The sequence below is a fragment of the Pundamilia nyererei genome, unplaced genomic scaffold (assembly GCF_000239375.1).
Source record: "Pundamilia nyererei isolate P.nyererei 1_Seehausen unplaced genomic scaffold, PunNye1.0 scaffold00073, whole genome shotgun sequence".
NCBI classification, from domain to species: Eukaryota; Metazoa; Chordata; class Actinopteri; order Cichliformes; family Cichlidae; genus Pundamilia; species Pundamilia nyererei.
In genome coordinates, this window is record NW_005187474.1 from 1,673,349 (window position 1) to 1,686,096 (window position 12,748).

A 12,748-nucleotide genomic window follows, 5' to 3' on the forward strand; every position below is an offset into this window, starting at 1 on the left:
GTAATTCCCCAACTCTCGCGAGAAATGTGAGGCAGAAAAGAATCTAACGCTGAAAAAAAAAATGCAAACTGCTCAAATTTAAATAGAAAATGAATAGTATATCGGTGACACAGTACAAAGACGTCGTTTTGGTTTATTTTAAGAGCGTAAAGAATTTATTTTCCCCATTATAAAAGAAAAAAAAATAGTGCTTTCAAAAATATGACATTGACTTTATACTTGTTCATTTTACTGGCATTTAGTCAAAGTTTGTGTTTAATGACTGGGAACCTCATACAGGCTAAATACAGCAGTTCATTTGAACACAATAATAAAAAGGAAAAAAGAAAAGAGAAACAAATGCTCTTTGTTCGTGGGTTACATAATACAAAAATACTGTAGCTTCATTATACATTTATTGACAACAGTGGTTCACAAATAAAATTTTTCTATAGTAATCATCACAACAGAAGGCAAACAGATTTGGAAAGCTTTGGCTGAATACACTGAGCTGTAAAGAAGTTCAATTTTCCACATCAGTAGTTACAAAGCTGTAAAAGACATGGGACACTATACAAAAGTGTGTGTTAAAGTAATAAAAAAAAAATGAACAAGATAAAACAAATCAACAGAGCTCAAACATGGCTATAGATAAAATGAGTAAATTTACATACAGAGAGGAATGCAAATCATGTCTTATGGCTGTCTGATGCATAAAACAACTGCATGGCTGTAAAATTTCACCATCAAAATTTTATGCCCCTGATATAAACAGATTCTGCCACTTCAGGAAATGTTTAAACAGTGTGAAATTTACAAAAGACAAACCTGATTAGGCATTTTTCAGTTTAGAAAAGCTGAAATGTAATAAAAAAGTGCAAGTAATATATATACAAAATATACAACATTAATAAATATGAACTGCTTACTACATGAAATGGTGCTGAAGTAATCCACAGCTTTTAAAAGAAGGATAATGTGTCTGCTGTTTGAAGTATACACATCCATCTTTACAGAAAAAACACATACTGGCAACCTGTGAATTAAGTTGCATTGTACAGAAAGAAGGAGGACAGGTATACTTGTCAGCACTTGATGTGTTCAAAATATGTATTCCATGAACTGTTCATCGCCCAACATGTCCAGGGAGAGGCAGTTGGTGGACCTGCGGCCATAGAAGATGGGATTAGGCTGGCAGTGCAAGAAGGGGTAATAGCTGTGATCAACCGTGGTCTTTGTGTTTGCTGAGGCATCTGGTAGTCCAAAGGTGTAGCTGTGAGAAGAATCAAGTGGCACTGCCATCCCCAGGGGTGCAGGAGGAGGGACGAGGCGGACATCATCTAGGCTGTGGCTGTGCCGATCCACACAAACTTGCGCTTTTGATTTCAGAACCTGAAAGAGAGTTAAGAACAAAAAGTAAGCCAATGCATGAAAGAGGCCAAGGCAACCAACCAAGGAAAGAAAATATGACCTACCTCTTTTAACATATCCTTGTTATACAATTTCCCAGCATCTTTGTCACTGTGTAGAGCACAGCCTGTGTTTTCTGTGAAACACACAGCATATGATTTAAAAAACTTAGCAAACAGCATGTGAGCGGAAACAAACAAACAAAAAACCCAACTGTTTGCAGGGTTTAAAATATTTATACCTGGTGAATGATTCTTTGAACAGAGTTCTCCACAATCCACTGAAACTCCTTCCAGAAGATCAGCCAGCTGGAACATCTCATCAGGATCATCTACAAGAACCTCATCTGGACTTTGGACCCTGGTCTTGATCTCTGGACAAAAGAAAATGAGCAGGGACAAAAAAAAAAACAACAAAAAATTAAAAACGTTTTAGAAATTTCATAAAGGGGTGCCCATATAACTCACTGGAATATTGCCTGGGTTTGAATCTGACCCAGGTCTTTCAATGTGCATCATCTCCCCATTGTCTCTGACAGCTTTCCTGTACGCTCAACTGTCCTGTCCTCATAAAGGTCAAAAAGTACAGTGCTTAATTTTATGAGACCACCACCAAATGAAAGGTTTATACCACAGTTACCCTAAATTAACATTAATGTTTATTACCAAAATAAGTTCTCATCTTTCTGTAATGGTTAATCCACCAATGTGCACAAGCTCTTTAACTGAAATGACATTTTTAATGCTAAAATATTTCATTATCGTTAGCCATGAATTTTCAAATTTATCCCTTCCCCCCCAAAGCAGAAAAACAAAAGACAGTAAAGTACAATTTTTTTTTTTTCATTCAGATGGTAATGCAATGCTAACATGTTTACTTGCATTACTGAAAAGGAAAATAGTTTTGTTTAATGTGTTGCCCAGACTTAAAGGAAATTTCATAAAAAAATAAAAGAAAAAAGGAAGAAAAAACCCCTGGAGGAAGCAAAGACCCAATATTAGATAAGACATTGTAATGCTTATTAAAACACAAATAAAGCACAAGTTTTGAAATGACAATACCATATTGTTTACTGAGCAATATGTTTTGCATAGCCAACAGCCTAAGAATGTGCTGTTCAATTATCACAGTACTAGCAGCCACATTTCTCTTAGCACCATTGAAAGGCCTGACCAGATGGAAAAGAGACAGCAATGATGCAAAACACATGCTTAGCCAGTTTTATGTATGCAAAGTCAACATTTAAATTTCACATTCTGTAGTCCTGTGATCCCACTACCAGCATGCATCTTTGAATGAAACACTGAGAATTGCACCATACTTAACAATGCTGCTAGATCAGGCTAGCAGACTGGAAGCATTAGTTTAATTCAGAAATATCTGCAGAGGGATGAACAGATCCTGTTTAAAGGTTTCATTTAAGAATGGCCTCACCTTCCTCTTGCCACCCTTCATCTTCTATTCGTGCTTTGCTGCTTGTATCAAATCCTGAGGTACAGGAGCTGCCTCGGCTGGCTGCTGAGCTGAAACACTTCTCAGCTTGCTGATGACCTTCGTCCCCCATGGAGACCATCTCTGCGCAGATGCTGTGTTGGCGAGCGTCCGCCTCAATTCCAGAGCTGCTAGTAGAGTGTCGGGAGAGACCGGGACTGCCTTCACTGCCTTGTGGATCTAAATCCAGATCATCACTGATGTAGGACTCCCTGTAATGCTGCTTCTCTAAAAATGAAAAAATAAACAAGTTTCAGTGGGGTTTTTTTTTTCTTTTAAAAACAAACAAACAAACAAACATCTAAACCATCTTGTTTTCAGAAATTGATATAAGTACTAAAAACCTAAGTACTAATTATTACTGTTCTATATATTATATTACTAGTACTGTAGTAGAAGCCAATAGTGACTTTATAGAAAGTTTTTGTCAGTACACACCAAACTTCAGCTATAAAATCAGAAATAGACTCATTTAAGGCATCACAAAAATGCAAAAATGTTTTCTAGTGGAATTGTTACAAATGTGATTACAGAACAGTTTTGTTCTTGGAACAAAGTTTAAATTTACTAACTAACGTCCAGAAGCTACTGTGACTACAAGGAGCCACCAGCCAAACTGTGCTCTGTTACTTTTTTCTTATCCTTTGACATGCTTTCCCCTCTCCTACCTTTGCTCTCCTCCAGCTGGTGTAGGTGTTTGAGGACAGGTTGAAGGCTGAGGTAGAGCTGATGGCTGTTGCTCAGGTGCAAGAGGAGGTGGCGAGAGCGGAAAGATGAACCAGTGTAGTAAACCAGCTTCCTGGCGGATGGCAAGCCATCTGGCTGGATCTCGAATTTCTTACCCTGAATGATATTAACACATTATACAAAGTGTAAAAAGCTAGCGCCCATTAAATAATTACCAGAATTCTACTTCTTCTTAACAGAGAAAATCAGCTGTATGTGCTTACCAGGAAGGTAAGACGTCCTACATTTGACCAGGGAAAGTCATATATTAGCTCAAGTATGTTGTTCACCTCCTGAGAATACATAAACACACATACACACTTCATTTACAAAACAAAAAAGATTTGTGATTGTATAATCTACTTTGATGCTTTTAAAATTACAGATCAATAATCAACTGTCTTTTGGAGCCATCTGGACTCAAAAGAGGCCAAAGGCTTCTCGAGGTATGCCACGGTCTGTTGGTTTTGAAATCAGCCAGGCCTGGAGTGCTAATCCCCCCCAGATGGCCCCTGACAGACAGATCAAAGAAATGACAGTCATGGCAGGCAGCTCCTATCTCCTGATGGACTGCTGGTGGTGGCAATCCCCCCCACATTCCTCACACATCTAGTCAGAGGTTTTATAAGACTACAGATACAAAAGAGCGATTCCCTGAGCGAATTAAAATGACTTTTCGCTTACATACTGTGCACTAATAATACGCTCACACATGCACGCACCTGATAAACTTGCATTCCTCGCAGGGTCAGACCAAGCAATGCCGTTCCCCTCTCCTCCCTCTTATCCTGAAAAAACAAATGATGAGCTGTCAGAGAGGCAGTGTGTCCCAGATAACACAGCTATTTCACTGTTACGCCCTGCTCATAGTTGGCTAGAAAATATGAGTTGTTATTAGCAACAAATTGGAAGCAATAGCAGATTACGTAATGGATGGGCCAGGATTCAAAGTTTCACTCAGTGGATGAGTGCTTTATATATAGGGAGGACAGGAACTGGTATATATGGTTATATAAGTGCACTATAGCTGTTTGTCCAGAAATCAAATGAAGCGAAACAAAATGTGCTGGTGTTGCATTAGTTGGGGTATTTGGGTCAGAGGGAATACATGTATGTGGAATAGATTCAAAATGAGCTTTGCATATGAAAGTGAGATGATTAGATTGACTCATAACCTTTTGCAATCTGTAAAACGTGACAGGTACATCCTCCAATTGGCATGCCTCTTTGATGAAGTGGAACATTGCATCACGAGTAGACATGCCCCACAGCTCCTGGTGTACCTTTGGCCCATGGCAGTGGAGATATTTCACTCCACGTTTAGCTATAATCTGAAAAAGGGGGAAAAGAAAGAAACATTGGCCTCAGAGAGATGAAAAGGTAAAAAACATTTCCTCATATTTCTGCTATGTGGTGATACCTACCCATGGGGGAAAGTACTCCTTGGGTTCAAAATAACGGGAAAGCTTTACGCCTTCCTCCAGCACTGGGTGGTCGCCAAGGTCAGCCTGCAGGGCGTAACCCGCCAGCTGGAAGTAGACCTCCTCCTGCTGACGACATTCAGAGCGTAGCACTCGCTCCCGCAAGTCAGAGTAGTAAAGATGCCGTGCCTTTCGCTCACTGGGGAAAAAAAAAACAAAAAAAAAAAAACACAGGCACCCAAAAACAAAAGGGAAAGGCAAAGTTGAGAGAAAGTAGGACAATGTTTAATGGGGAGAAATAAAGCAAAACAGAAGCATCCAAGAATTAAAAAGATGCATGTAGAATGTAAACAGGAAGACTTACCAAAAAAGTCTACCATTCTCTATGTAGTACTGCACTTTAAGGCACAGAATCAGAGGCAATGATCTCTTTTGCAATCCCTGTAAAAAGAAATATGTTGCAGTAGAGTTGTGTTTTGCTGACTTCACTTCAAATAAAAAGCTGTACCATACAGGCTTTTAAACGCCCAATTAAATGGTGTAGAGAGTGCATCAATGCCATAAACTACAATACCTTTCCTAAATCTTGGTTCCATTCCTTAGAAAAGTACTTATTGAGCTTCTCCTCCAGGTCTAAAAATATGTGCTCATTGTCTGGTATGGAAAAAAAGACAATCGGGAAACAAGGAGACAGTTAGTAACCAAACAAAACAGTAATGTAGCCAAGCGTAAAATTTACTCAACAATGGGATTCATTAGGGTGTGAGGAAAAGGCTTTTGTTCTTCTACTTTTCAATGGGGCTACAAGAAAAAAAACAACAATGCCAACATTAATGTATCCATTTTCCAACTCCAGCATCAGCAAAGCAGCACAGACCAACCACTGCTGGTAAGAGCTGTGGGATTCTTTTAAGATTGTGCAGACACTTGAAGAGACAGGTAGATGCCTTCAAACAGATTATATCTATATACACCGCTTTGGGTCTATCCTGCAAGCTCCCTGAATATAAGGCTGTGTTAATCACCAATTCATCATTGGGCCAAAAACCTGTTGCAACCCTTTTCCAAGCACAAAGATGTCGTATTAATCTCCGTGTGGTTCTATGAGTCATACCACAGGCATTTTCAATTTGACCCAACTTATCTCTTCAGTTCACCCTTGTGTAGCCAAATCATGCCATTTCACAATTTTTTCCTTAAACCACTCATCTCATTCCCACTCTGACTCACTCTCTCTCCTTTTTACCCTTTGTTTAGGCCTTTGAGTAAGAATTGAGTAATAGTCTCCCCCTACCTTTTATTCCTCCATTCCTACCCTCCTCTTCCCATCATCAATCCATCCCTCCGCAGTGAAGCGGAGGAATGCAATTGTGCATTCCAGGCTTAATGAAGTTAATATTGCAGGAATCCAGGACTAAGTGATCGCTGACCCAACACCACAAAAACAAAAGGCTGCTTGTTCAAGTGGTGAGCCACACAAGCTTACCAAAGCATTTCAATCTATTCGTACAACAGAAACGCTGGAAAACAGAAAGTTTAGAACTTTGTTCAGCAGCTAAAGTGGATTACACCATTCAATTATGCAGACTGGGAGGGCAAAATTATTATTATTTTTTTTTTTTTTAAATTTCAGTGAAATGGCTTCCTGGTAGAAGTGTTTCCCCAACATTACGTGAAGAAGCAAAAAGAGTAACACTATTGTAAAACATTACTGTAACCTAAACATTACCCTCTTTAAAACCTTATATGCATCTTCTATAACTACTGTGTGATCTAGCGTGAAGAGTCCTGTCAGGTTCGCAGGCGTAAGGGGTCCAGTGGGGATTTAATTTACCTTTAACTACTGTCAGGCCAAAAAAGTGAAGCTCTTTGATTCCAAGAAGCTCTGCCACATGATTCAGAACATCCTGGCCTGTGGACTTCAGCTAGAGTAGAGCAAAGAAAAAGAAAGTCTGCAGGTTTCACAAAATACAAATCTTTATCTAACCGGGGCCATCTGTAAAGTCCTCTTACTGAGCAGATCCTCTTAAGAGCACATCCCAAAAAAAAAAAAAAGAAAAAAGATATTAAACACTCACCCCGACAGTGATGTCCAGCTGTTCTTTGTTGGGGAGCAGAACACAAATAGTTCTCTCCTGCTTTAGTGATGTGGACATGATCTCTTGTGCAAGTTCGCGATATGCTCTGTCTTTAACACTCAAGTCTTTGGGTATCTTCACTCTTCACTTTTATCTCTTCCAGGACAGTTCATCCATATTGCATCTAAAAAAAGATAGATAACAAAAGAGTAAGACGAGAGAGAGAGCGAGAGAGAGCGAGAGAGAGCGAGAGAGAGCGAGAGAATGAGTTACATTGTCTTAAAAATCATCTTCATGGAAATGTTCCACAAACGTGACAATCGTGTATGACTGAACTTGCTGATCCACTCATTTTTCGATGATCTCATAGTAACAGCTCATTCTAATTACCAGTCATTAACTGAAAGCAACCAGATAATCCTCTTGCATTTGTTCCATTCCAACAAAACGTGCTAAAAATGAATTAGAATATTGCTCATTGTGCCTTATCAAACGCTACAAATAGTCACAGTGTAGGGCACTGGACTATCAACCTGAAACATGCCCCTCTACGCTGACCCTAAGCCCCAACTGGTACGAGGCTCATCTGATTAACGTCTAAGAATCAATTAATCAGGTTAATTACTGCCGTACGCCCACTCAGATTCCCTTAAATCCTCTGAACGATAACCAGTTTAACAAGAAAGAAAAAAAAAAAAGTAGATATATGCATCACTGAAGGAGGAGGAGGGGGGGGATCTTGTGCAAATTATCTTCAGAAAAAATGGTTTCTTATGTCATACTTCTGTCTTTTACACCCTCCTTTTTTGAGGTGTGGAAGATTGTACATTCAAAAGCACTTGATGCAATAGTGTTTATCTGTGTTAAATGACGAGAGAGAGACAAACAAAACAATTTATGAAAAAAAGAAAAAGGTGTTGTCAGTGTACAAAACAAGTTGTGGGAACTCTTGGCTTAAAACATTTGTTGTACCACATATGATTTATAGGCATGTTCAAACACAGCCCCACTGACACCTGGGTGTCAGCGCAACAGACAAAATAAACCTGAAATACCAGTAGCTCCGACATCTGACTTACTATTGACAAAGTCAAATGAAATTCTACGTTTACACTGAAAATGTAGCGTGGAAAACAAGTACAAAAACCTCAGACGCATGTACATTATCATGCATGCAAACATGTGTTACTTTAAAAAAAAATATTATGCCTTCTGGGAGTCTTGGCTTGGAGCTAATTCACAGTAAACACACCAAATCTGATCAGCCAAATGAGCTATACCACTGCAAGCAGTACAATGCTGCTGCCATTTATGTAACAGACTATAAGTGAAACAGATGCAAGATAATTAAGCAGCCTTAAGCAATAGGAAAACACAGTTCAACATTACAGCTTGCTTTTTTGTTTAAGACAATGGAAGCAGAGGCTGCAGATCATTGCTTCACGTATGAATTTATAAGAGACATGTGACGCAATCGCTCTAACAGAAATTACGCTAATCTGAATGTTCTTGCTGTTTATTTGAGCACTGGCTCCGTGCTCAAAGTGCATTTTCAACAGCACATACACATAAATCATTTGGAGTCTTCATATTTCATAAACATATGGTTGAAATAAGAAACAGGTGAGCAACTACCAAAATCAAGTTAAACCATACAAATGTGACCTATTTTATCTACATAACCTACACTGCATCCTGTCAACAAAACACATTTCCCATCAACCCCAAACGGTGCCACTTGAAGTCTTCAGACATCCCCCATGTTGCTGACCAATGCGGAACCTGGCATCCCATGTGAGCAACCATCTGTATGCTTTAATTCCCCTCCAAGATTGTTATAATCCCTGCGTATACTGCTGGCTGGTGGAAAAACAACATCCCCTGTGCAGTAAGCAAGCTTTCTTTCACTGCCCGCTAAAACCACAACGCAGTGGGGTGAGGACCCCCTTTACACGCATCCCACTTTATGAGTAGGAGTTTGGTGGGACTAGTATATATTTCTTATGACTGAAAAAGTTCTCGTTTCCCCATAAAAAGCATAACAAAGTTCACCAACTGCTCGCTGATAATGGCATTAAAAGTTGCATCAGAAGGATCCTCAACGCTCTCCAGGCAACTTAAAGTAGCTAGCAGTCGTTTAAATATAAACCTTGAGATGATTACACATATTTATGAGTTAGCTACAAATCAGTACAAGGCAAAAGTAGCTGACAACAAACAATTTATACCATTTACGTCTATTTTTCCCCTCAGAGAAAACGTGCTTTCGGCCCGATAGAGTTTTAACGCGCAACAAGTGCATCACAAATAAGTCTGGCTTTTCTTTTAGCTACTTAGGTAAAAGCGCTAAATTACTTACAATCACAGTATAAGAGATGATAGAGTTCAACTTTCAGTCGCACGGCTTCTCAAAACACATTTCTTCTGTAACCCACTTAAAAACATGACCGACACAAGAAGCCCAAACTGCCGTTCACCTCCCTACCCATTGCGTGTTGTAGCTTCTTGAGGGCTTTGCAAAACCATCCCAAGCCTGGAACGTTTGAGCCAAACCATTTTGGATAGTTGTGGGGGTGCACAGTTGTAATCGAAATGTTTGTAAAACTTTAACTTCATATTTGATGAATATGCGAAATCTTGTCACATTTATATTTTCTAGATAAACAAGTTTCTATACCCATATGAATCTATAACATTCCTACAGCGGGTTGCAGTTGGATACTGTTGACTAGACGGGGCAGACTCCCCTCATTTTATGTTAGTGTAGTAAGACGTGCTAATTAGAGGTCCCAAGCACCGTCTTTGAAAACAGGAGCTGCACGACCTGTATATAAAACTTTGTGCAAGCCAAGGTGTTAAAACGGTTCAAATACCTTTCGTTTCTGACGTGTACTTCCACTGTTTCCTGCGAAATTAATATGTTGAGCATTAGGTGCGCCCAGAAATCACGTGACGTGAATGTGCACCATCCCGGTTAGTGAGCCGCGTTGAGTATACCCAGGGTTTTTAAATGGGGCCCTATTTAATCAGACTGAATAGCTGATTTTACGGTTCAGGAAACTGCGGACTGAAATTAAATTTTGTTTAAATGATTAAAATCTACTTAACACCACTTATAACGGATATGATACATTTTGTCTGAGACTTTCATTTTTGTAGAATAAAACTACTCTAGGAATAACAACTTGATAATAACAAAAATAACAATTGAACTCCATTAGCAAAAATTCACAACACGCCTAAACCTTCTGGGATAGTGCAAAAACCCTGCTCTCACGTCTTAAGAACAGGAGGCATTAATATTGTCACTTGTAAGTTTCAGATCAAGGTACACAACCTGTGGATCAAAACACTACACAAGAACCTCTATAGACACGTCAAACTGCGACGACACCGCCATCTGCAGGCTAATTGCTGGCACTGCATTGAATACGATCAATGAACACAATCGAAAAAGAACAAGTTGCACATAAAGGTTAAAATTAAAATAATATGCTACACAACCCTACTCTTAATCAAATTTAGCAGATAAGGATGTATTACTTACTGATTGACATTTCAGAGATTTTGCCTACATGCACCAAATGCTTAGGAGTGACAACGCTCCCAATTCCTGAAATGAACTCCAGAAAAAAAGACAAGTCTTATACATACTTCATAGTATGCATATTTAATGTTACATTATGATGATATACAAACAACTGTCCAAGAAACATTTCTCAGTTTCAACCAACATTTCCAGTTTAAACATAAATAATCACCAAATGATTAACCAAGTGCTTTCGATAAAAGGTTCATATTACCAACACGTGCTTTTCCTGAATCATGATCATTGCTTAAAACCCCGTAATCAAATGTCATGTTGTCGGCAAAGCTTTACGCTCCCAACGCCAGGCTGGGCAAATGTGCAGAATGCTGTAACTGTTAGAGACAGCATAAAGATTTCAACCAAAGCCAAGGCTGAGAAACAATCCTATTTCAAATGCAATCTTTGCCATTAAAAATGATGGAAAATTGTTGATAAAAAAAGTAACTTGTACAAATGACCATTTTCAGTACAAAAGCTTGTAAAATGTAGTTGTGGTGCAAATCAATGCAGTGTCTCTTAAATTTGGTGGAAAAAAAATCATTTGCAATGGTGAGGACAGTACGTGCAGAATTGACTTGGGTCAGCTCACCAAAACAGCCATTTCTTTTTTGTAGCAGCTACATTTCCAGTTCAGCATCTAAAATTAACTGAATAACTTGGAGTAAAATAATGTTTTAAGTAAAAACAAAGCACATAAATAACACTGAAAATATAGCATATGAGGAGGGGAAATAATTTAACCACCCCTCCAAAGAAAAAAGAAAAAAAGAAAAAAGGAAGTAGTAGAAAAATAAAAATAACAAGATCCATAACCACTGATTCCAACATCATCAGACAGAAACCACAATTTTCCTTATATGAATGATAATTAAAAAAAAGTTATATGCATTTAAAAACAAAGAGATAATCCAGATACTATAATCAGAATAAAATTTAGCTGCGTTGAGGTATACGCTCCACATTCCTCTTGTCCAGCCAAATGTCTGAATCTGTCGCAGTTCTACTGAAAGAACTTGAGGCCTGCAACAAGGAAGAACTTCTCCAGGAAGATCTCAGAGTCGAGGACGGCGATGTGAGCAGCCCGGCCGATAAGGGAGTTGGCTGTGTTGGGCAGGGCGTGAATGACATCATATCGCACTAGATTGCAGTCTTTGTTCTGAAGCACTGGCAGCAGCAAGTTTTCAATCATCTCAGCGTACACAGGACCTGGTGTAAGCAAGACCAAAGAGGTTGGTTATAGTCATTTACTTTTAAAAAGACAGGAGAATCATAGTGTAGAATCATACACTGCTAAAAAAAAAAAAACCCAGGAAAAAAAAAACAACAACAAAAAAACCCCAAAAAAACCAAACAAACCCGGAACTTTTCAGATCACAATGGGGAAAAAAATCTTTCTGATATCTATACTGATATGGACCAGGTATTGTGAAAGGATGTCACATTATTCGATGTAAATGAAATCTGGGTTGAGTTCATGGACCCCCTGGAACTTAAACTAAAACAAACAAACAAAACAAAACAAAACAATGCAGCAGACTAGTCTATTTGCCAGAATTTAATTAGAGCAACTCAAAAATGGTACTCAAGTAGTTTGTATTTCCCAATTAGGTTGTTATTCATGTCTGGCAATGTCGAGTCGTGCTCCTATTAAGATGACAGATGATGTCCTGGGGGATCCTCTTCTAAAACTGGACCGGTGCATCCCTGAGCTCTTGGACAGTCTAAGGTGCAACCACGCAGCATCGGACATTCATCCCAGTGGCCTGCTTTAGGTATTTTGTAGGGCTCTGCCAGTGTTCATCCAGTTCCTCTTTGCACAAAGAAACAGATACAAATCCTGCTGATGGATTAAGGACCTTATAAGACCTTGTCCAGCTCTCCAAGAGTAGCCATTTCCTGGAATCTCCTCTATGCTCTCGAGACTGTGTTGGAAGAGACAGCAAACCTTCCGGCAATGGCACATATTGATGTACCTTATATGAGGATTTGGACTAACATCTGTATCCTCATGCTACCAGTAGTGACACTGACCCTAACCAAATGCAAAAAAAAAA

At 39.0% G+C, this 12,748-nt stretch overlaps 2 protein-coding genes across 4 annotated transcripts in view; both read right to left on the minus strand.

Moving 5' to 3' along the window:
• Window positions 1-379: 379 nt before the first annotated feature.
• zgc:172136 (FERM domain-containing protein 6) lies at window positions 380-10,065 on the minus strand. Of its 2 annotated transcripts, none has more exons than XM_005737113.1 (14): window positions 9,979-10,065; window positions 7,106-7,289; window positions 6,862-6,952; window positions 5,602-5,681; window positions 5,392-5,468; window positions 5,031-5,226; window positions 4,782-4,937; window positions 4,329-4,394; window positions 3,831-3,899; window positions 3,549-3,723; window positions 2,824-3,108; window positions 1,631-1,762; window positions 1,455-1,525; window positions 380-1,371 (listed from the first exon to the last, which is right to left on the minus strand). In XM_005737113.1, exons 2-14 carry the CDS (start codon window positions 7,181-7,183, stop codon window positions 1,081-1,083), a joined length of 1,767 nt encoding a protein of 588 aa, XP_005737170.1. In that variant the 5' UTR covers window positions 7,184-7,289; window positions 9,979-10,065; the 3' UTR covers window positions 380-1,080. The 2 variants fall into 2 exon arrangements, with proteins under 2 accessions (XP_005737170.1, XP_005737169.1); XM_005737112.2 differs by lacking the exon at window positions 9,979-10,065 and adding an exon at window positions 9,465-9,626.
• A 679-nt stretch (window positions 10,066-10,744) lies between these two features.
• Window positions 10,745-12,748, minus strand: part of fam135a (family with sequence similarity 135 member A) — a 16,881-nt gene continuing 14,877 nt past the window's right edge. For both annotated transcript variants that reach the window (XM_005737115.1, XM_005737114.1), the window contains one exon: window positions 10,745-11,900. In XM_005737115.1, the coding sequence (XP_005737172.1) occupies window positions 11,695-11,900 (206 nt within the window). In that variant the 3' untranslated portion in view covers window positions 10,745-11,694. The remainder of the gene's footprint in view (window positions 11,901-12,748) is intronic.